This window comes from Medicago sativa, chromosome 1, assembly GCF_051527215.1.
Source record: "Medicago sativa cultivar Bolivia chromosome 1, Bolivia_mono, whole genome shotgun sequence".
In the NCBI taxonomy this organism is placed as follows: domain Eukaryota; kingdom Viridiplantae; phylum Streptophyta; class Magnoliopsida; order Fabales; family Fabaceae; genus Medicago; species Medicago sativa.
In genome coordinates, this window is record NC_140749.1 from 64,980,085 (window position 1) to 65,000,874 (window position 20,790).

General features: G+C 34.8%; 1 protein-coding gene and 2 pseudogenes across 3 annotated transcripts; all 3 read left to right on the forward strand.

Moving 5' to 3' along the window:
• The first annotated feature begins 967 nt into the window (after positions 1 to 967).
• INDH (INDH1(iron-sulfur protein required for NADH dehydrogenase)) lies at positions 968 to 6,973 on the forward strand. The gene is made up of 8 exons (XM_085728824.1): positions 968 to 1,181; positions 1,281 to 1,389; positions 2,376 to 2,498; positions 3,418 to 3,515; positions 3,729 to 3,855; positions 4,500 to 4,585; positions 5,705 to 5,830; positions 6,487 to 6,973. The coding sequence occupies exons 1-8, from the start codon at positions 1,170 to 1,172 to the stop codon at positions 6,643 to 6,645; spliced, it is 840 nt and encodes a 279-aa protein (XP_085584950.1). The 5' UTR covers positions 968 to 1,169; the 3' UTR covers positions 6,646 to 6,973.
• A 3,195-nt stretch (positions 6,974 to 10,168) lies between these two features.
• LOC146956422 (cytochrome P450 94A2 pseudogene) lies at positions 10,169 to 11,948 on the forward strand (annotated as a pseudogene). Its single transcript, XR_015020159.1, has one exon. The product of XR_015020159.1 is annotated as a cytochrome P450 94A2 pseudogene (transcript).
• Positions 11,949 to 17,775: 5,827 nt separating this feature from the next.
• On the forward strand, positions 17,776 to 19,608 carry LOC146956423 (cytochrome P450 94A2 pseudogene; annotated as a pseudogene). Its single transcript, XR_015020157.1, has one exon. The product of XR_015020157.1 is annotated as a cytochrome P450 94A2 pseudogene (transcript).
• The last annotated feature ends 1,182 nt before the right edge of the window (positions 19,609 to 20,790 follow it).

Here is a 20,790-nt window from a genome sequence, read left to right on the forward strand (position 1 = left end):
TTGACTAACAAATTGCACAATCAGAGATTATTTTGATATTTTGATACATTGATGGACTAATGTGACTACTCATTAGATATTCAGGGACGACCACACTCTGACTATTATCCCAAATATGAATTCTACGTATGTCTTTACTTACCAAAAAAGAGCGAGAGTGAAGATGAAAAACTTTTGGGGATTAAAAGTTAAAAACAAATTTAAAGAGACTAAAATAAAAAGTTGATATATTTATATAGGAAAAAAACATATTTAACAAAAACAAAAATCAAGAAGTAATGTGTAGAAAAGTATATAATCTTGAAGCCGGCCCTAGTTTTCTAGTGAGAGAAACTCCAACTTCTCTCTAAATTTTCTTTCTCCTTTGTTCATCGAGGAGGGGTGGTTTTAGGTCATTTTTGACCTAGAATCACCCCTCAACATCTTTTTTTCCCTTGTCTTTCAATCTAAATAAGTGGTTTTCACATATATCAAGTTTTTTCTTTTGTGTTTTTTTGGGATTTCGTCGTCTAAGTGCGGCGTGGCGTTGTTCGTCGTCTTGTGCGACGTTTGATTTCGCGTCTTGTCGCAGTGTTCATTTATTTCCTATTGAAAGATCGGCATCAGTCAATTACAAATTCAACCAATGATTTGGGCGTCAACGTTGAAGATCTGAAAGCATGTGAATTTCGGTGACTTAGGTTTTATCATATTATTTGTAGGCATTTTGTTGTTTTATGATATTAGCTTGGGTGCTGTGAGTTTGTTCGCAGATTCACCCTTTACGTTTTTAACGATGTTTGTATCTGATGTAATTCATCGATTTGAATGAATGAATATCGTTTTATTTTTGTCAAAAAGAAAAAAAAAAGTAATGTGTAGAAAACTTGTGTGAAGGATTAAAAATTACATGATTTTTCTATCAAAAAAAAAAAAGATTTTCACTACCAAAAAAATTTACATGATTTTTCTTTCTTAGTATTTTCTCACTCAAACAAAACAAAGTGCAAGTTCTATTCGATTTCACCATTCCTTGCTGTTGAATGTAATTGTAATCCCCTATATGTTGAATCAATTGCTTTAAACTTTATAGTTTCCTCAAATTCAACCTAATCAAAATCTCAAATCCACGATTTTCCCCCGACATCACATACAGAAGATCCCCTGAGAAAACATTCACATCAAAGTTGATGAGGCCGAGGGTGAGACTGAGATATTTCAACATTGAATTTTCTATATTTCATTTTCTTTATCTGAAAAATGTTTAATATAATTGCATTTTATCGTTTCATTTTGATCAGTGGCTAGGAAGTGTTAGAAGCTACGCGAAGCATCTTCGCATTGATGGAGTCAAAGATACCATAGCTATTGCTTCTGGTAAAGGCGGTGTCGGTAAATCAACAACTGCTGGTAAAAACTCCCTTCAATTTGCAGCTTATAGCATAAACGCACGCGCTTATGAATAAGTTGTTTTAGTAATTTTTCATAACATAAAATAAAGTCAAACTGTTTTTCGTATAAGATATAAGCCTATGTTTGATAGGTTTGGTTTGGCTGGTTTTGAGTTGAATTGGTTTTGCCTCTAAAATTGTTTCTAATTTGAAGTTAGGATTTGTAGTTTTTGAGTCTATACGTGATTTTTACACTTAGACTTTGTTTGCTAAAGAATAGCGGATAACTGATAAGCTAGCTTGTAGCGGATGAGCTTATAGTTGATGACTTATAAGCTAGCTTATAGTTGATAGTGAATAAGCTAGCTGATTGAATTTGTAGTGTTTGATAAAATTAGCGGTTGAAGTAGCATATAAATATGAAATGACGAAAAAATATCTATTTAATTAATATTTATTTTTTTCAATTAAGATTGCAGGGGTAAAATTGAGATAAAAATTGATAAGCTATAAGCTACTTGAATTAGCTTATCAAAAAACGCTAATAAGTTATATTAACTTGTGAGAAAATGACAATTACCAAACAGGTCTTTTTCAGTCATACGAGATCATAAGCTATAAGCCATAAGCTCAAATATGTGTCTTACCAAACAGGCCCTTAAATTTATTGTTCAACCCACTTTTGTGTAAATGTATCCGAACAGAAACCACTTTACATTCTTCTCACTTTTAAGTAAAATCAATTTTGCAAAATTAATTAAGTAACTCTAATTTTTGTCACTGCAGAACTAAACATGTGCTTAGTTGTTTTCATAAGCTACCCTGAAGAACTTATGGAAATAAGCTGAAAACAACTGATAATTGTTTTCATAAGTTCTCTCGGTCAGTGTTATAAGTGTTTATGTCACTAGAGAAGCTCAGAATTCAAATAAGTTGATCCAAACAAGCTCTTATTAGTTGAGCTCTATTGAGAATGAATTGAAATGAGTTGATTTGAATTTGTAGTGAATTTAGCTGTTGCGCTTGCAAGTAAGTTCCAATTGAAGGTTGGGTTACTTGATGCTGATGTGTATGGACCCAACATTCCTATCATGATGAACATCGACACAAAGCCTGAAGTCACTCAAGGTATATCATTCAATATTTCTCTATAATGTACTGGTACAGACACAATATGGGCATGGCGCTTACATGTAGTCATTGCTAAAACATTGAGAAAATGAATTTGATTGAATGTAACCAACACCTGTCGATGTCCGACACTCTTACGAAACTGACACATAGACATTGCTAGAAAAATTGAGAAAATGAATGTGATCAAATGTGATCACACATGTCGGTTTTGTAGGAGTGTTGGAAACTCTGGTATGCCTTTAACCTAAATTGTCGATGCTACATAGATATTCATTTAACTTTTTCTGAGAAGCATTCATCTTCAATGGCATTGGATTTCTACATGTGTGCTTTTAGGTATTGTGTTATGTTAAATGAAAAGCATCAATATCAAACAAAGTTTGCTTTCCACTCTACATTCAAGCAATTTTAGTGATAATGTTAAAGCAATAGGAACTGTTTGATTGTTTGTCTTCTAGATGTTAATCATGTTATATGATTAACTGTAAAAGTAACACACTAACTTCTACTCAATTAACTTCTCAGACATTCTGAGTTTGATAAACTTATCCATATGTAATATTTGCTGATTATCATAAATGGCAATGCTCTGAATAAAGTTTTAAATCATCCACTTCATTGGTTTTTTGGATTGGACGGAATCCAATACATAACTAGAAGAGGAGTACGAGCAATACACTCTTCTCAACACATGATATTTTTAGGAGCGTGTTACTAGCATTTCTCATAACTACAATTTATGAACTCGGTTTTTTCTCTGTTCAGTTTTTCTTGTCTGCTTTTAAAAACATTATCTTTGTTTTAAAATTGCTACTTCTAGATATCATAATTATTAAGCTTTGTTTTATGGCTAAGTTCCTTTCCATCTTCCATTGCAGTTCATGCCAATAATTTTCTGTTCGCATAATTTCAGATAATAAAATGATTCCCATTGATAGTTACGGGATCAAGTGTATGTCAATAGGGTTCCTTGTGGAGAAGAATGCCCCGATCGTCTGGAGAGGCCCCATGGTATGCATGTAGCTGTAATTTCTGCTTTCCCTTGATTGGTCTCCTTTTCATTTTCATTAACTATTTATTTGTTTTAAGTTTTAACTGCCTTCTAGAACTTTAGTTCTTGGTTATTGAAACATATCGCAGAAGTTTTCTTATTGAAGAAATCTTCTTGCTAAACAGCCACTTCTACTGTTTTTTATTTGAATTTTTATTGCTGGATTATCATAGGTATCAAAAGCTCTTGAGAAAATGACGAGGGGAGTTAACTGGGGGAACCTTGACATTCTGGTGATAGATATGCCTCCTGGCACTGGTGATGTCCAAATATCTATGTCTCAGAATCTGCAACTATCAGGTAACTAACCATTTAGGAATCGGGAAGATAGTTCTAGTTGGATGCTTTTTGGGGGATCGCCTGTTGGTGATGTCTAATGCAAAACTTAGCCAAACAGCTTGGACCTTTACTTTGTCTAGATTTTAACATTTTAGTCTTTGTGATTCTTATCTACCTGATATATTCAATAAATCCCATAAAGAAGGTTGTGCTAGGTCTATTTGTAGTTTGTACTATGCTCTATTAATTTGAAAGTGTTGTCAAATATCGGCATGGCGGTGCCATGACAGATTGTGGTGGTAGATTTTTCAATAACCACCATGGCCAATTTTGAAGGATGGCGTCGTCATGGCGTTTTATGGCAGCTTAAAATGATGAGCTTTTGGCTTTCCACCATGTCCACCATCTGCAATCAATAACACTGATTCAGAATGAAAAAATTTTCAGTAGAATATTAATCGAGTCATGATCGTTAAAAGTTAAAATACATTTTTTATGTTCAAAGAAATCAATCACAGATAAAATTGAACTGAAGTGTCGTAATATTGGATATTTTGTGCTATCACCAAATTACTAATTGTCCTTTGAAATGACCTTTCTTATCAAGTTTCCATTCACTTAACCTTTTTCATTGGTTATTTTTGTCATGGCTTCTTCTATGGTAGGTGCGCTGATTGTTTCAACTCCTCAAGATGTTGCATTAATGGATGCGAGAAGGGGAGTACAAATGTTCAATAAAGTTGATATTCCGGTAAAATGCTCACTTGGCTTTACTTTTTCTTACCTGATTATGAGTTTTTGTAAATTGGAACTTATGCTAATGTTGAGCAATTCAGTATTTATGCTGTGCTATACTAAGATGCACCAAACACTACTGGTTTCATTCAACTTGTCAATCATGCTGCAATTACCGATTATTATTCAATTAGAGTATCGCCTCATGGTCATGGGGATTCATCCCAATTGTTTTTCCAAGGCAAAATGTTTATATTGTCATGCTAAAAATACATTGTACCATTACTACATTTGGCATGGATATTTAGCTATCTAGTGACGATATATTGCCTCTGACCTCATTAAGTTGGTTGAAATCCCAGTTCTGCTTAATCAGGAGATTGCATTTTGTCGGAATCAGAGTTTAGGCATTGCTGCCATGCATTTAAAAATCCTAATGGCTTATTTCAGTTTATTGTTGTCGGAATCAGAGTTTAGGCATTGCTGCCATGCATTTAGAAATCCTAATGGCATACAACAACAACAACAACAAACAACAACCAAGCCTTATCCCACTAAGTGGGGTCGGCTACATGGATCAAATTACACCATAGTGTTCTATCATAAACCATGTTTGGATCCAACTCATTGACCTCTAAATCTAGAAATCCTAATGGCTTGTTTCAGTTTATTGTGTATGTTGCTAAAACTAGTTTGAATAAATATGTAAACACACCCGGTCTCAAATGCTGTGGAACTGGAAGTATATTTGTATGTGCTTCTATGATATGTTTATGTTGCTAAAATTAGAGTTTAGGCATTGCTGCCATGCATTTAGAAATCTTAATGGCTTATTTCAGTTTATTGTTTATGTTGCTAAAATTAGTTTGAATAAATATGTAAATACACCTGGTCTCAAATGTTGTGGAACTGGAAGTATATTCATATGTGCTTCTATTATATGTTTTAAGGCATTTGTTTTTACTTATTTCACGGAACTTGTGTGTCCAATATAGGTTGCTGATAATGATATTTGTGATGCCTGCATTGATATATCAGCCATTTCTTATTTGGTGTTCACATATCATCTGAAAAGTATAAGAATGCATCCTAGCTTTGATGTCTGTTAATCTGAGAACACCAACTGTCCTTACAGATTTTGGGAATCATAGAGAATATGAGCTGCTTTAAATGTCCACATTGTGGCGAACCTTCATATATATTTGGTAAAGGAGGGGCTCATAGCACAGCCACTGAAATGGGATTAAATTTTTTGGGCGAGGTATGCTGATTATCTGTATGTAAATTTGTACTTTTTAAATTATAATTTTGCAGATCACCGAACTCTATTGAAGCAAGCAATTGAACACGGACTTGTCATATTTTTTTAATTCTCAAATGAAAAGTTTAGCAATATCGGTGTTTTAATGTGTAAAGCTAACGCTAAAAAAAAAAAAAACTAAATAATGCCAGGGGAAGAGGGTACAATGTCTCTGTCTATGAATAAAAAAGTTTACCCAAAATTAATTAAGAAAGACATAGGTAATGTGAAGTTGTTGAATTTGAGAGACTAAATTTTGAGAGATTGAGGTGTTTAAAGTCATAGCATTATCCTTTTCTTCTAAATGAAATATAAGCAAATGCCGATAATCATTTTCTCGTTTTATTGGCCTGGTGGTAGACACAAGCAGTTTTGCACATTCTTAGATTGTGTTGTGCTATTGCTGTATCTTTCATGGGAGACTTGATAGACCGTTCAGTTTTTTTTTTTTGGGAGTTTGATTTTACAAATTGAGTAGAGCATTTCTCTTAAATTACTGTGTAATATTTGTGCCTTAAATTATTGAAAACAGCACAACCTCTATTCCTGGTATTAAGTGAGATTTGCAAAATTTATCTATTGAGTATTTCTGACAAGTTTTTGTTTATCGATTCAAGATACCACTGGAAGTGGAGATCAGGGAAGCTTGTGATCAAGGGCACCCGATAGTGTTGGCCGCACCTGATTCTGTAGTTTCTAGAGCATATGGAAATATAGCTGAAAAGGTTGTTCAGAAACTCAAGGAGAAACAATTTCAACCAGAGATTTTACTATGAAATGTTTCACTTTACCGTCATAACACTCCAGTCCCTGAGGAAGAAAAGAGGACCGAGCTGGTTCCCTAATGCTGTTTAAACCGGGGTTTGCTTACTTTTAAATTTTGTTGAAATTGTAGTATAAGATAAGATGCAGGCCTCACATATGATTTAGATTTGTAGATTCAAGTATCTTCAATTTTGTTTAATAAGCAGTTGGTGGTTCTTCGACGTCACATAGGTGCTGTCAAAATAGCAATTTAATTTAACTTAAATATTGAGGTTCGTAAGATTGTTGCTTCCAGCAGTGTTTTGTTATGCCATTCCTTAAGTTATAAGGTTCTTTTTTTGTGGTTGTGTTGGATGCATTGTGGGAAGGTTATCATCTTTAGGAAGAGCAATATATTTCAAAGAGATTTATTCTTGACCTGGTAGATGTGGTAGCTTTTTTTTTTTTTTTTTTTTTTTGTGGTGGTGATTTGTGAGATGTATGGGGTGGTGATTTGTGAGATGTATTCTTTCTTATAATGAAAATAAGGTGGTTATACAATGACTCCTCAAAGTGGCTGTCTTTACTTTTATGATGGCAGCTTAGCTATTTGACTGGGACTTACGGTTGTATTGTCCTAAACTTCTGTTTCCATAATCCAATCATTTGAAAAAGCAAACTGAATTGTAAGCCACAATTTTTGGGAGAACGTGGAAAATTATACTACTTGCATTATACTCGTTTCTACTTTTGATAGTGCTTGTTAGAATGACATCTGACGAGTATGCCACAATTTGAAAAGGCAGACTGAATAGTAAGCCACATTTTTTTTAGGTACATCTGACGAGTCACGACAAGGGATTCATAAGTGGGGGTAGTGGTGCTATGTAACCGGTGCCTCCGGAGCACTAGCACTTTTTAAACTTTTAAGAGTTTGATTACAAATCTTTTAAGATAATTTTACTATATTTGTTTCCTTAATTAATGATTCAGAGGATGACGGTTGAGACTTTTTTTAATTGTTGCGTTCCTTAACTAGTTAGCATTTTCCTTATATTAATTGTTGCATGATAATAGTTTAACTTGTTCGTGAGTGGACAATGGTTGGGACTTTTTTTACTCATTTATAGGTACTCCTTTATGTCCTTATTATAAGAAGAAAAACAAAACAAAAATCATCAAAACCAATATAGTCATTAATTGTTGTAACTTTTTAAATATGTTTACAAATATAACCTTATAAAAAGTTTTGAAACATTAAATGCATCCACTTCTATTAAAAAGACAATCATTAAATGAGGGGTAGAAAAGTCTTTTAAACAATGCCTACTTTTTAAAAGTTGTGACATTTTTTTATAAATAGACAAAAAAATTAAAAATAATTCTTATATTTTCAATTTCAAAAAAAAAATTATATCTGAAATTAAAATTATTTTTAAATAATAATAATATAAATATAAGCTTTTGCAAGCAGTTGTCACTTGATAAAAACAATTTATAGCACTTTACCAAAAAAAATTATAGCAAGTTTGAGTAAAGTTCATCTTTTTTTTTTTTCTCTTTTAATTATAGAAATAATTTTTTTCTCTAACAAATCCACCCTTGGACCACATAAACAAGAATTTTTTTTTCTTTTTGAAAAAAATAAACGATATTCATTCATTCAAATTGATAGAGTACATCGATACAATGAAAATTTGCTAAAAACAAAAAGGATGAATCTGTGAATAAACTCACAGAATCCATGTTAATAGCAAAAAACGGCAAAGTACTAAAGCCTACACATATGACCATATTTAAGTCTCCGAAATACTCATGTCTCCGGATCTGCAACGTTGATGACTCCAAAATCATTGATTTGATCTGCACTGGATCGAAACTGATCTGACAATCTGAATCAAACAAATACCTGAACGAAACAAGAAAGACAAACAAAGTCGCACAAAGACGACGAACAAAACAATGTCGCACTAAGACGACGAAATCACAAAGGAAAAAACGAAATAGATGTGAAAATCACTTATTTTAATAAAGGGAAATAGAAAAACGAGTTAGAGGGGTGATTTTAGGTTAAAAATTGACCCTAAATCACCCCTCTTTGGTGGATGAAGGAGAAGAAACTAGGGTTTTGGTGACGGCTCACGAGAGAGAATGGGAAGAGAGAGCTTTTTACGTGAGTAACACTTTGCATAAACAAGAATTATGATCCATTAGATTAATCAAGTCCACATATCAAAATTTTATATAATAAACATAATCTTTTTTCATTGAATATGATTAGAAATCATATTCACTTTTATGAGAATTTTTGCACGCACAATATGATTCCGGCTAACAAGTTTCGACAACACTGCAACTTAACAAATTCTCCTATTTTCCAGAGATGTGAACCCATGATGAAGATGTGCTTCACAGCCTTAGGAATTGTGATTCATCGAAGGAAGTTTGACGACAGATGTGTATGTGTAGTGTCTATCATCCATATTTTTTCAACTTCACAATCTTTAAAACATTACAAACCACATATAAATGATCTTTTCGTAACATGTTTGCAATAAATATTTGGTGGATCTGACACTTCATAAATAATCATACTCTTGGGGACCATCAATGGAAAACCCAAAATGTCCTTCATTCTATGAATATCATGTGTATAGATTTAACTTATGTTAATATTCACTTCTTGAAGCACCAAATTATTCATCACATTGTTAGGTGACCCCTCCTCAAGATGGATGCGTAACAAAGTGGAATATTGATGGAAGTTGTGGTGCTTCCGGTTACAGTGGAGCTAATGATTTACTTCAACAAGGGAGATTAAATAACTAACTACCTCTTGTATAATGAGTGGCAGATGGATGATGTTTATCATGGTTTGATATTCATAATCAACAACTTTACTCAACTGGTTATTTGCAATATGAATTCTTAACAAGTTCTTAATCTTCTTCAACATATGGATCATTTACATATGCATGTATATGCTTATTTTTTGACGAAATTTTTTGGTTTAAAACAACAATTCATATTGCTTATTTGCAATATGAATTCTTATCATTTACATATGCATATTCCTGACATTTCTTTCTTACATATGTTTAGAGAGAGCATCCCCTTGCACGAATTTCTTGTCAAAACTAAGAAACCATTCAAAATTAGGTGTGACATTTTGACTGGTTATATGCTAGAGTTCAAATCTACCTTGAAGCTTAATACCCCTAGATTGAACTCTGTTTCTACTTCCTCGTTTTTTATGTTCTTTTCATTTTTTGTCATGCTACCAAAAAAAGACGAGCTTCTAGAAAAACGATCATTCTGTTTTTTTTTTTTCCGTCAACTGTTTATTTTTGTTTTATAATAATTTTTTATGTTCTTTTCATTTTTTGTCATGCTACCAAAAAAAGACGAGCTTCTAGAAAAACGATCATTCTGTTTTTTTTTTTCCGTCAACTGTTTATTTTTGTTTTATAATAACAGAACATAATCATTATTTACCTATTTTTTTGCCAAAAAAAATCATTATATACATGAGTGGAAAATAATAAATACACTTTAATAATTGTCTTAAACAATTTACTTACTTTTATTAGTGAAAAAGAGATCGTCATGAATGACACCGTTTAATCTATAATATATAAGCGCAACTACAATGTGATAGCAATTAGCAACCCAAGTTACGTACCAAATGGAACTCGAAATATTGGTTTCTTTCTTACTTTACTCTGTAACTCTCATTTCCTTCTTATTCATAGCCAAAACAAAACTATCTAAATCCCCAAAAACACCCTCCTCCACCGCCATTCCCAAAGCTTATCCTATTGTCGGTTCGGCTTTTGCTTTTTCCGCCAACTTCCACCGCCGCATACAATGGATATCTGATATCCTCCAAACTGTCCCTTCCTCCACCTTCATCCTCCACCGCGCCTTCGGCTCCCGCCAAGTCTTCACGGCAAACCCCGCCGTGGTGCAACACATTCTCAAAACCAACTTCCCTTGCTACAACAAAGGTCTCACAACTCACCAAACCCTCCTCGAGTTTCTCGGCGACGGTATCTTCAACACCGACGGCGAAACCTGGAAGGTTCAACGACAAATTTCCAGCCATGAATTCAACACTAAATCCCTCCGAAAATTCGTTGAAAATGTCGTCGACGTTGAACTCAATGATCGTCTGCTTCCTATTCTCTCTGAAGCTTCTGAAAATAAAACAATTCTCGCTAATTTTCAAGATATTCTCCAACGTTTTACGTTTGATAATATTTGCATAATCGCGTTTGGATTTGATCCGGAGTATCTCCTTCCTTCTCTTCCAGAAACAGCGTTTGTGAAAGCCTTTGATGACAGCTCACGAATCAGCAGTGAGAGGTTAAATGCGGCGATTCCATTTCTATGGAAAGTGAAGAAAATATTAAATGTTGGATCTGAGCGACGGCTAAAAGAAGCCGTCGCTGAAGTAAGAGGACTCGCCACAAGAATAGTTAGGGAAAAGAAAAAGGAGCTTGAAGAAAAATCATCGTTGGAATCTTTGGATATTCTATCGCGATTTTTAAGTTCAGGTCATTCAGATGAATCTTTTGTAGTTGATATTGTAATAAGCTTTATTCTTGCTGGGAGAGATACAACTTCAGCGGCACTCACGTGGTTCTTTTGGTTACTCTCTAAGCATAGTCATGTCGAGAATGAGATTCTTAAGGAAGTTATGGGAAAATCGGAAACTGTTAATTACAATGAGGTGAAGGATATGGTTTACACCCATGCCGCATTATGCGAGAGTATGAGATTGTATCCTCCGGTTCCCGTGGATGGTAAGGAAGCGGCTTATGACGACGTTTTGCCGGATGGAACTTTAGTGAAGAAAGGGTGGAGGGTGTCATATCATATATATGCTATGGGAAGGTCGGAGAAAATATGGGGACCCGATTGGGCTGAGTTTCGACCTGAGAGATGGTTGAGTCGAGCTGATGATGGAAAGTGGAGCTTTATTGGGATGGATCCTTATACTTACACGGTTTTTCAGGCTGGGCCGAGGGTGTGTTTAGGAAAGGAAATGGCGTTCTTGCAGATGAAGAGGGTGGTTGCCGGGATCATGAGGCAATTTAGGGTGGTTCCTGCAATGGATAAAGGGGTTGAGCCGGAGTTCGCTGCACACCTTACTTCGGTAATGAAAGGTGGCTTCCCGGTAAAGATTGAGAAGCGTAGCAACACAAATGAATAAAGTCTTATTTTATGTATAAACTAAGGTGGTGTAGGTAATTTTGTAGTTTACATTTCTTGTTTAAATTAAGAATAAAATTATGACTTTTATTATTAATGGAAATTATTTCAATCTGTGCTATGATCTGTTTTCAGGCATGTGTTTTTACTTATTTCATAGAACTGGTGTATCCAATGTAGGTTTCTGAGAATGGAATCTGTGATGCCTATATATATGTGTGGCCATTTAATTTCATCTTATTTGGTGTTCACAAATATATGAATGCATCCTACCTTTGATGTTTGTTACTATATGAGAGAATTCAACTGTCCTAAGTCTAAACCAGGGGTTTGCTTACTTCTAAATTTGTTGAAATTTTAGTAAAAGATAAAATGCAAGCCTAGCATTTGATTTAGATTTGCAGATTCAAGTATCTTCAATTTTGTTTAATAAGCGGTTAGTGATTCTTTGACGATGCATAGTTGCTGTCAAATTAGCAGTTTAATTTAACTTCAACATTGAGGTTAGATAGAATTGTTGCTTCCAGCAGTGTTTTGTGATGCCATTCCTAATGTTATAAGGTTCTTTTTTGTGGTAAATTTGGATGCATCGAGGGAAGGTTATCTTTAGGAAGAGCAACATATATTGTCAAAGAGAATACACCGAGAATCTTGACCTGGTAGATTTTTCATTTGTGGTAGTGATATGTGAGATTTATTTTTATAAGACATGGAAATAAGGTGGTTATATAATGAGCCCTCAAAGTGGCTCTCTTTACTTATATAACGACAATTTAGCTATTTGAATAGGATTTACTGATTTGGTTAGGCACTGTTTTACTATTTTTTCACTATTCAAAAAATTTCAAATCAACTCACTGCTCAAGAGATAGCTGAAAAGGATATTTGTTGTTGTTATTAGTCTACTGATCTCTACAATAACAACCATGAATCTCAAAATCCATTCAAAATCAAATTCATCAAATATGGAAAAAAAGATTGTCGCATGGGAGAAGGAGAAGAGGAACGGTGGTCGATGGCGGAGAGGAGGACGGCGGCAGAGGGAGGTGTTGGCGGGTGGCGGAGAAAAGTTGATGGTGGGTGGTGGGTCCACAACTGATGTCGCAGGGGAGGAGAGGAGGAATGCATTTTCTCTGATTCTCTCTCACATGTTTTTTCCTTCCATCTTTATTTGATTTTTTTTAAGGGTGTGCCATGTGGCACACCCTAATTGGGCAATATCCGGAATATATATGTAGGCGCAACTGCATGATAACAACCCAAGTCCAACATCTTACGTAGCAAATGGAATTGGAAACATTCGTTTCTTTATTACTTTGTTATATTCAACACTCGTTTAGTTTTTATTCTTAGCCACAAAAATTCTGAAACATCTTTATCCACCACCACCACCATCATTCCTAAAGCTTATTCTATCTTCTGTTATGCAAGGTATTAGGTAACTAACTAGCAAAGTTTAAGCAAACTAATGTAACTAACTATATTTATGATTATGGATTATTTATCTAATACACCCCCTTTAATCCATAATCCTACAAGCTTATGAGCCCTAACATGTCCCTTAAGTAAGTAAATATGCCCAGCTTACTTTCATCACTTACTATCTGATGAAGTGAAATCTAGTCTCTATATGCTTGCTTCTTCCATGTGCAATAGGAATCTTTGCAAGATTGATAACTGATATGTCATACTCTCCCTTCCAGTGAACCCCACGTGTCTGCCTCCGGCTTCGAAGCAGTGGAGAAGAAAAGGACTCGGCTTAACTTCACTTGGGTTCGGTTTACCTTATTACTATTGGAATGATGGAAGTAGCTTTTCTTCCTCTTTGCGTTAGCGACTCTAAGCTCATAGGGAGCTTGGAATTCACATGGTTAGCTGGAGAAGGGATAGAGTTGAAAGATCAGATTTTTTAGAGCGCCTTCTACCTATCATTTCCTCTAACTTTGTCGATGGTATGCCTGAGATGGCAGTATTTCTCCTTGGCTTGTACTCGAGATTCCCTTTTTTGTTCGAAATGATCAATATCTTCCTATTGCCTTTGAGAAAGGGAACGAAGGAATTCTGTCTGTTGTCACAAAAATTGTTCAAGTTGAATGCAAATAATCGATTGAATCTGAATCAATCTTCAACTTCGGTGGTTTTTCTATTTCACACTTCAATTCTTTCATCAATGAAGCAAGCCAAACTGATTGACAAGCAGCATATGTGTCTGCAATATACTCATCTTCACAAAAGGATAATGTTGTGACTGGTTGCTTCTTAGAGCATAGGAGATTGCAATATTGTTGAATTTGAAAACATAACCAGAAATGTTTCTCCTATCACTTCTATCTCCACACCAATATGAGTCAGAACAGCCTATCAGTTCAGCTTTTGTTTCTTTGTTCTCAGTAGGAAATAGCAAACCTAAATTCACAGTTCCTTTATATGCCTGATGAAGTATTTTTGCATCAAACAAGATAAGTATTGTGTATCGTCTCCATAGGGACTAGCGCGATATCAAAGACCATTCAACATTAAATATCATTCTAAGTATTAAGAGTACTTGTTTGTTTCAATTGTAACTAGATAAACTAAATTGCAAAAGTAAAAGTTGAGATTAATAAGGCGTGAAACTTGTTAGGACTAAAGTTCCTTAACCAAGCGTTACACATAACCTAATGATCATATACGGTTTCTAGCTTTTCAAACAATATTATCACAATCACTCGACAATAACATTCGTGTCCAAATGAAATCGTTAGTTCTAAGGGATTGTTTAAACATTGATTTCCCAAACATTTAAACAATCACAAAGCCGTTCGGATAATCTAATCGACGATTTCCCAACCGATTAAATGTCCAAAAGCATTAAGTCCTAGATTATAAGTGATTATCAAATATTAACATCCATGTCTAGAGTATTAACTTAAGATAGATTGTTATTCTATGTCTAGATTCAAGAGTTCGTGTCCAAATCATCTTGAATCTCTTTGAAAGCATTAAGAGCAAGAATAACAACAATATTGAATAAAAATGCTAGAACCATATATTTATAAATCAAAAGATTACATGTTAGCAAGATCAAGTACCTCTAATCCCAACAAAGGAGATTTAGCTACTCATCATCATGGAAGCCTTGCAAGAATGGATTGAAAGAGAAAAATTCATTACAACTTGTGATGTCTCAACAAAGGAGGAAGAATCCAACTTCTAATCACTCTCACTCTATATGCTCTAGCCCTATTTCCTCTCTAAAATATCTATATCTGAAAACTAAGAGAAAAACTAAGAAGAACTAAGATCCCTGGATATATTTTCAAAGAATAGCAAGTGGGCTATTTAAATAATTTCTCTTCTGCCTGAACTCGCCTCGCGAGTAACTGCACTCGCAACTGCGAGCTGATGTTTCTTCACCACTAAGATGTTGCCACGTCACCTCTGGGGGGCTAGACCGCCCTAACTCGCCACTGCGAGTTAATGAACTCTCAATTGCGAGTTACTCGCATTTGCTACTCGCCATTGCGAGTTGAGTGCGAGCAATGATGGAGCTCTCTATTTCTGCTCGCAATTGATGCTCGCCATTGCGAGTTGGATGCGAGTGAGCACTGCTCCCTGTTTCAGCTTCTGCGATTTTGCACTTTTTCATGATTTTTCTTCTTTGCTCAGTGTCTTGGGATAAATTCCTGCATAAAAGGGTAGAGTAAGATAAGTAATGCGTAATAAGGCATTTAACGCTTATCTCTCGGCTTTTCCTTCAATAACTTGCAAAGCAAGCAACAAAAAGTGCTTAAATATAACATGAATTTAACACTTCTTTGACACTTATCAATGCCTGAGAATCTTCTTAGTTGCAGTGAGGCTATAAGATTTGATTATAATAAGATTTGTTGGTACTCCTTCCGTTCAAAATTTTAAGTCGTTTTGGAGAAAAAATTATCTCAAATTATAAGTCGTTTTAAACATTAATGTTATTTTTCCTATTATACCCTTAAGTATTTATTACTCTTTTTTTTTCAATTCTTGAATTTATCTTTCTTATACTATTAATGAAAGACAAATTTGTAAAATAATTTAGAATGGCCTAAATAATTTGTAATTTGAAACAGAGAGTATATTTTAGAATTATGATAGGCTCACAATCCTTTATATAGATTACATCTCACATGTAATTTGTTAAAATATTGTCATTGTCAAAGTACCTGCACTAGCTAGCGTTCTTTCTTGGGGGGTGGGTGGGTGGGTGGGGGTGTCTGTTTGATCATCGGGCTCGCAAGCGTGTTTTCATTGGTTACAAACATGGAGTTGGTCCAATACGTTTTAAATATGCGAGGGATACGACGGTGGGAACTAATATGCGTGGGATGCGTGATTTTTCTAATTTCTTTTTATTCTTAAAGAAAAAAAACATTGTCCCCGTGAGCTTAGCTCAGTTGGTAAGGACAATGCGTAATATATGCAAGGTCTGGAGTTCGAATCTTAGTTTTCTTCTTTCTCTTTTCACACCACACGAACTACGCGTTTCACCTTTCCATATCCGAAAATCAGGGTTTTGGTTTTCTTCAAAAGTGGTCATAGTCCACTCGGTTGACCGCCGTCGAAATACTCGCTGGTTGTCTTCTTCCTCCTCAACGGGCAAATTTCGTATTCTCTCTCTGTTTTTCCTATTTCTCTCTTAGTTTATTCAATTCTCTTACTCTATTTCATCTTTTTCTGAAAGTTTATCTCTTACTCTCTTTCATCTTCGTATTTCTATGTCGCTTATGCTCTATTTCATCCCCCCTTGTCTTTGTTGGACAAAAAAAAAGTCGCTAGGAGAAGAAAGTGTTACAAGTTCATTTGCTTCAAAAGATACTTAATTTTAAATTTATTTTTTATTAAAGTATATCGGTTGTAAAGCATCTTGAATTTTGAAAATTTTCCGTATCATTGTCGTATTATATACGTATCATATCAAGTATATGAACTTCATAGATTACAAGCGTATTTCTCTTAATGTAATGTATATAGCAGTTGTCATTTTTTAAAAAATATATTAATAAAGATGTTTCATTTCAATTTCTTTTTGGTCTAGTAATATTCAACACATATCAGATATATACGATTTTTATGTTTATCAACCATGAGTTCGAATATGTTGAAAGTATCAAACACTTCATTTTTCTATTAATCAAATAGGGTATAATTGTTCAAACTCTAAAACCTTAATAACCCTAAAACTAATAATGTATTTAGATTGAAAACTTTCATGAAATTTCATACAACACTATTTCATCTAGAATAAAGGAACCCTAATGAGAGATACATTGTAATATTCATAATATATTCTATTACATTTGCTCGATCCACTCAAAATGAAACTATGCATTGAAGAATGCAGACTCAACTAGTATAGCGACAACCACACGGATATGACAACATTGCTTCCCATCACCGATGACGAATCCAGCGTTGGGAACAATAACCAGATTTAGAAAGAATTGTTGACGAGCTAAGATGTTAATGTTGTTTTTATGTACATTTATAAAAGGAAAATGTTAACCAGTGCCCCCGGGGCACTGGTTAAGGGTCAAATATAGTAGGATTTGCATTGAGAGATGTGTAATCAGTGCATTAAAAGCTGAAAAAGTATATTTTTTTATTTAAAATTTTCTCTTTTGGCTTCCTTAACCAGTGCCCCGGGGCACGGTTAACAAGACCCTTTAAAAAAAATATATAACATTTGTACCAAAAATAATATATCACATTTAATAAAAATGATTTGATTGAATATACTTGAAAACGATCTTCTAGAAAAACACCCATTATGTTCATTGAACATAGTATTTTTTTTTTAGGGGAGAACATAGTCATTTTTCTCGACCAAAAAAAAAAAAAAGAACAGTCATTTTTTACTTTTTCTGGAAATAATCATTTTTGACTTTGAGTGGAAAATAGACTTTTACCAAGTAAAGAGATCGTCATGAATGACACCGATTTATCTATTACATATAGCGCAATTGCAATGTGATAGCAACCAAAGTGAATTGTATCTTACGTACCAAATGGAATCCGAAACATTGGTTTCTTTATTACTTTTCTCTGCAACTCTCGTTTCGTTCTTATTCTTAGCCACAAAAAAACGATCCAAAACACCCTCCAAAATCCCCAACTCTTACCCTATCATTGGTTCTGTGTTTCCCATTGCAGCCAACTTTCACCGTCTCATACAATGGATTTCTGACATCCTTCAAACTATACCTTCTTCCACCTTTGTCCTCCACCGCCCCTTCGGCTCCTGCTCAGTCATCACGGCTAACCCCGCCGTAGTCCAACATATTCTCAAAACCAACTTCCCTTGCTACAACAAAGGTCCTACATTTCATCGATCCCTCTTCGAGTTTCTAGGTAACGGTATCTTCAACACCGACGGTGAAAGTTGGAAGGTTCAACGACAAATCTCCAGCCATGTATTCAACACTAAATCCCTCCGTAAATTCGTTGAAACGGTAGTGGATGTTGAACTTAACGATCGTCTGCTTCCTATTCTCCATGAAGCTTCCAAAAACCAAATGATCCTCCCTGATTTTCAAGATATTCTCCAACGTTTTACTTTTGATAATATTTGCATAATCGCGTTTGGATTTGATCCGGAGTATCTCCTCCCTTCTCTTCCAGAAATTGCGTTTGTGAAAGCTTTTGACGACAGCACACGAATCAGCAGCGAGAGGATAAACGCTGCTATTCCATTTCTATGGAAAGTGAAAAAATTCCTAAACATTGGAACCGAGCGACGGTTGAAAGATGCCGTCGCTGAAGTAAGAGGACTTGCCACAAAAATTGTTAGGGAAAAGAAAAAAGAGCTTGAAGAAAAGACAACCTTGGAATCGGTGGATATTTTGTCGCGATTTTTAAGTTCTGGTCATTCAGATGAATCTTTTGTAGTTGATATTGTGATAAGCTTTATTCTTGCTGGGAGAGATACAACTTCAGCTGCACTCACGTGGTTCTTTTGGTTAATCTCTAAGCATAGTCATGTAGAGAATGAGATTCTTAAAGAGATTACTAGAAAATCAATGATAGTTAGTTACGATGAGGTGAAGGATATGGTTTACACTCATGCATCGTTATGCGAGAGTATGAGATTGTATCCTCCAGTTCCGGTGGATGCCAAGGAAGCAGCCTACGATGATGTTTTGCCAGATGGAACATTAGTGAAGAAAGGGTGGATAGTTGCGTATCATGTATATGCTATGGGAAGGTCTGAGAAAATATGGGGATCCGATTGGGCTGAGTTTCGACCTGAGAGGTGGTTGAGTCGAGCTGACGATGGAAAATGGAGCTTTGTTGGAATGGATCCTTATACTTATCCGGTTTTTCAAGCTGGGCCGAGGGTGTGTTTAGGGAAAGAAATGGCGTTCTTACAGATGAAGAGGTTGGTTGTTGGCATTATGAGGGAGTTTAGGGTGCTTCCAGCGATGGATGAAGGGGTTGAACCAGAGTTTGATTCACACCTTACTTCAATAATGAAAGGTGGCTTTCCAGTAAAGATCGAGAAGCGCATGTACACACATGAATAAATCTGATTTTACAATATAATGTAAGGTGGTACATTGCACCCAAAAGAAATGCAAGGACGTGTAGGATAATTTTGAAATTTTCCTTTTCTTGTCTCAATTAAGGATAAAATTATAATTTTGAAATAATTATTTTTATTATTAGTCATTAATGAAAATTAAAAAAATATGGAAATCTTTTAATTTGAATCAGATGTTGGTGTGTGGGTACTAAATGATCGTAATGAGGAATTATCATCATCATCATCATCATCATTCATTCATTCATTCATTTTAGGAAAATGCTAAGTATAGCGACAGCTTTCATCACGAATAGTTCGCGAATGCTTATGCTTTTCTCAAGGTACTCTTTACGTAACATCGGTTTACGATATCCTTTCCTCCCTGCTCTACATTTACCATTCAGCTCTCAGCTTATGACTTCTCTCAGCTGCACACACCAACTGCACCGATCAGTCAGTACTAGACACACTATATTGCAGAGACTTCAATCCATCTCCGTCGTCGTACAGCTGAGTCCCGACTGTGGCATGGTGGGGGTTCAAAATCTCATTGCTTGCAGTTGCAGATCTTTGGGTGGAATTGCCACATGCTATGTTAAGTTTAGTTGCAATACACGTGGTGGCGGTGAACCGTTTAACTTATATTTTTATTTTTTTAAATAAAGTAGCACCTACTGATCAGCCAACAGCCCAACACCTTTTTATTTATTTTAATATAAATCTAACCAAGTTATTATTGGAAATTTAAGTAAGTATATAACACAATTTTCCATTCGTGAAATTCGCGAGCGTAATTCCTCGCGATATATAGCACGGCTCTTCATTTTATAGGGGTATTAACAACACACTATAACCATAAGAAAAACACATAATTATTCTAAATACACAATTTTGTTAGAAGTGTTACTAGCATGTCACATGACTAAATTTTATGTTCTTTGTCTCTTGTCTGTTCGGTTATTCTTATTAGCAATGATGTGCATGACAATATGGGCTCATTGAAGAGGTCATTCCATCTTTAGTAAATGGTACTACAAATCATTTGCTAACACATATACCTTCCATAGAAGAAATAAAGAATGCAGTGTTCTCAATGAGTAGAGATGGGGCTCCTGGATGGTTTTGGTGCATTTTTCTTTCAGACATTATGGGAGATAAATAATCAATGAAGATGTTATTGATGTTATGCTTGAATTATTTACATCTAACTGGATGATGCCAAATATGAATGCAAATATTGTGTTCTTATTCCCAAAATTTCAAATGCAGATACTGTCAGTCAGTTTATACCTATTGCTATGGAAAATTTCAAGTACAAGATCATTTACAAAATTGTTGCTTATAGGTTAGCTCAAATTTTACCTGATATTATATCAAAAGATCAAAGAAGATTCATGAAAGGGAGACAAATCAAGGATTACATTTG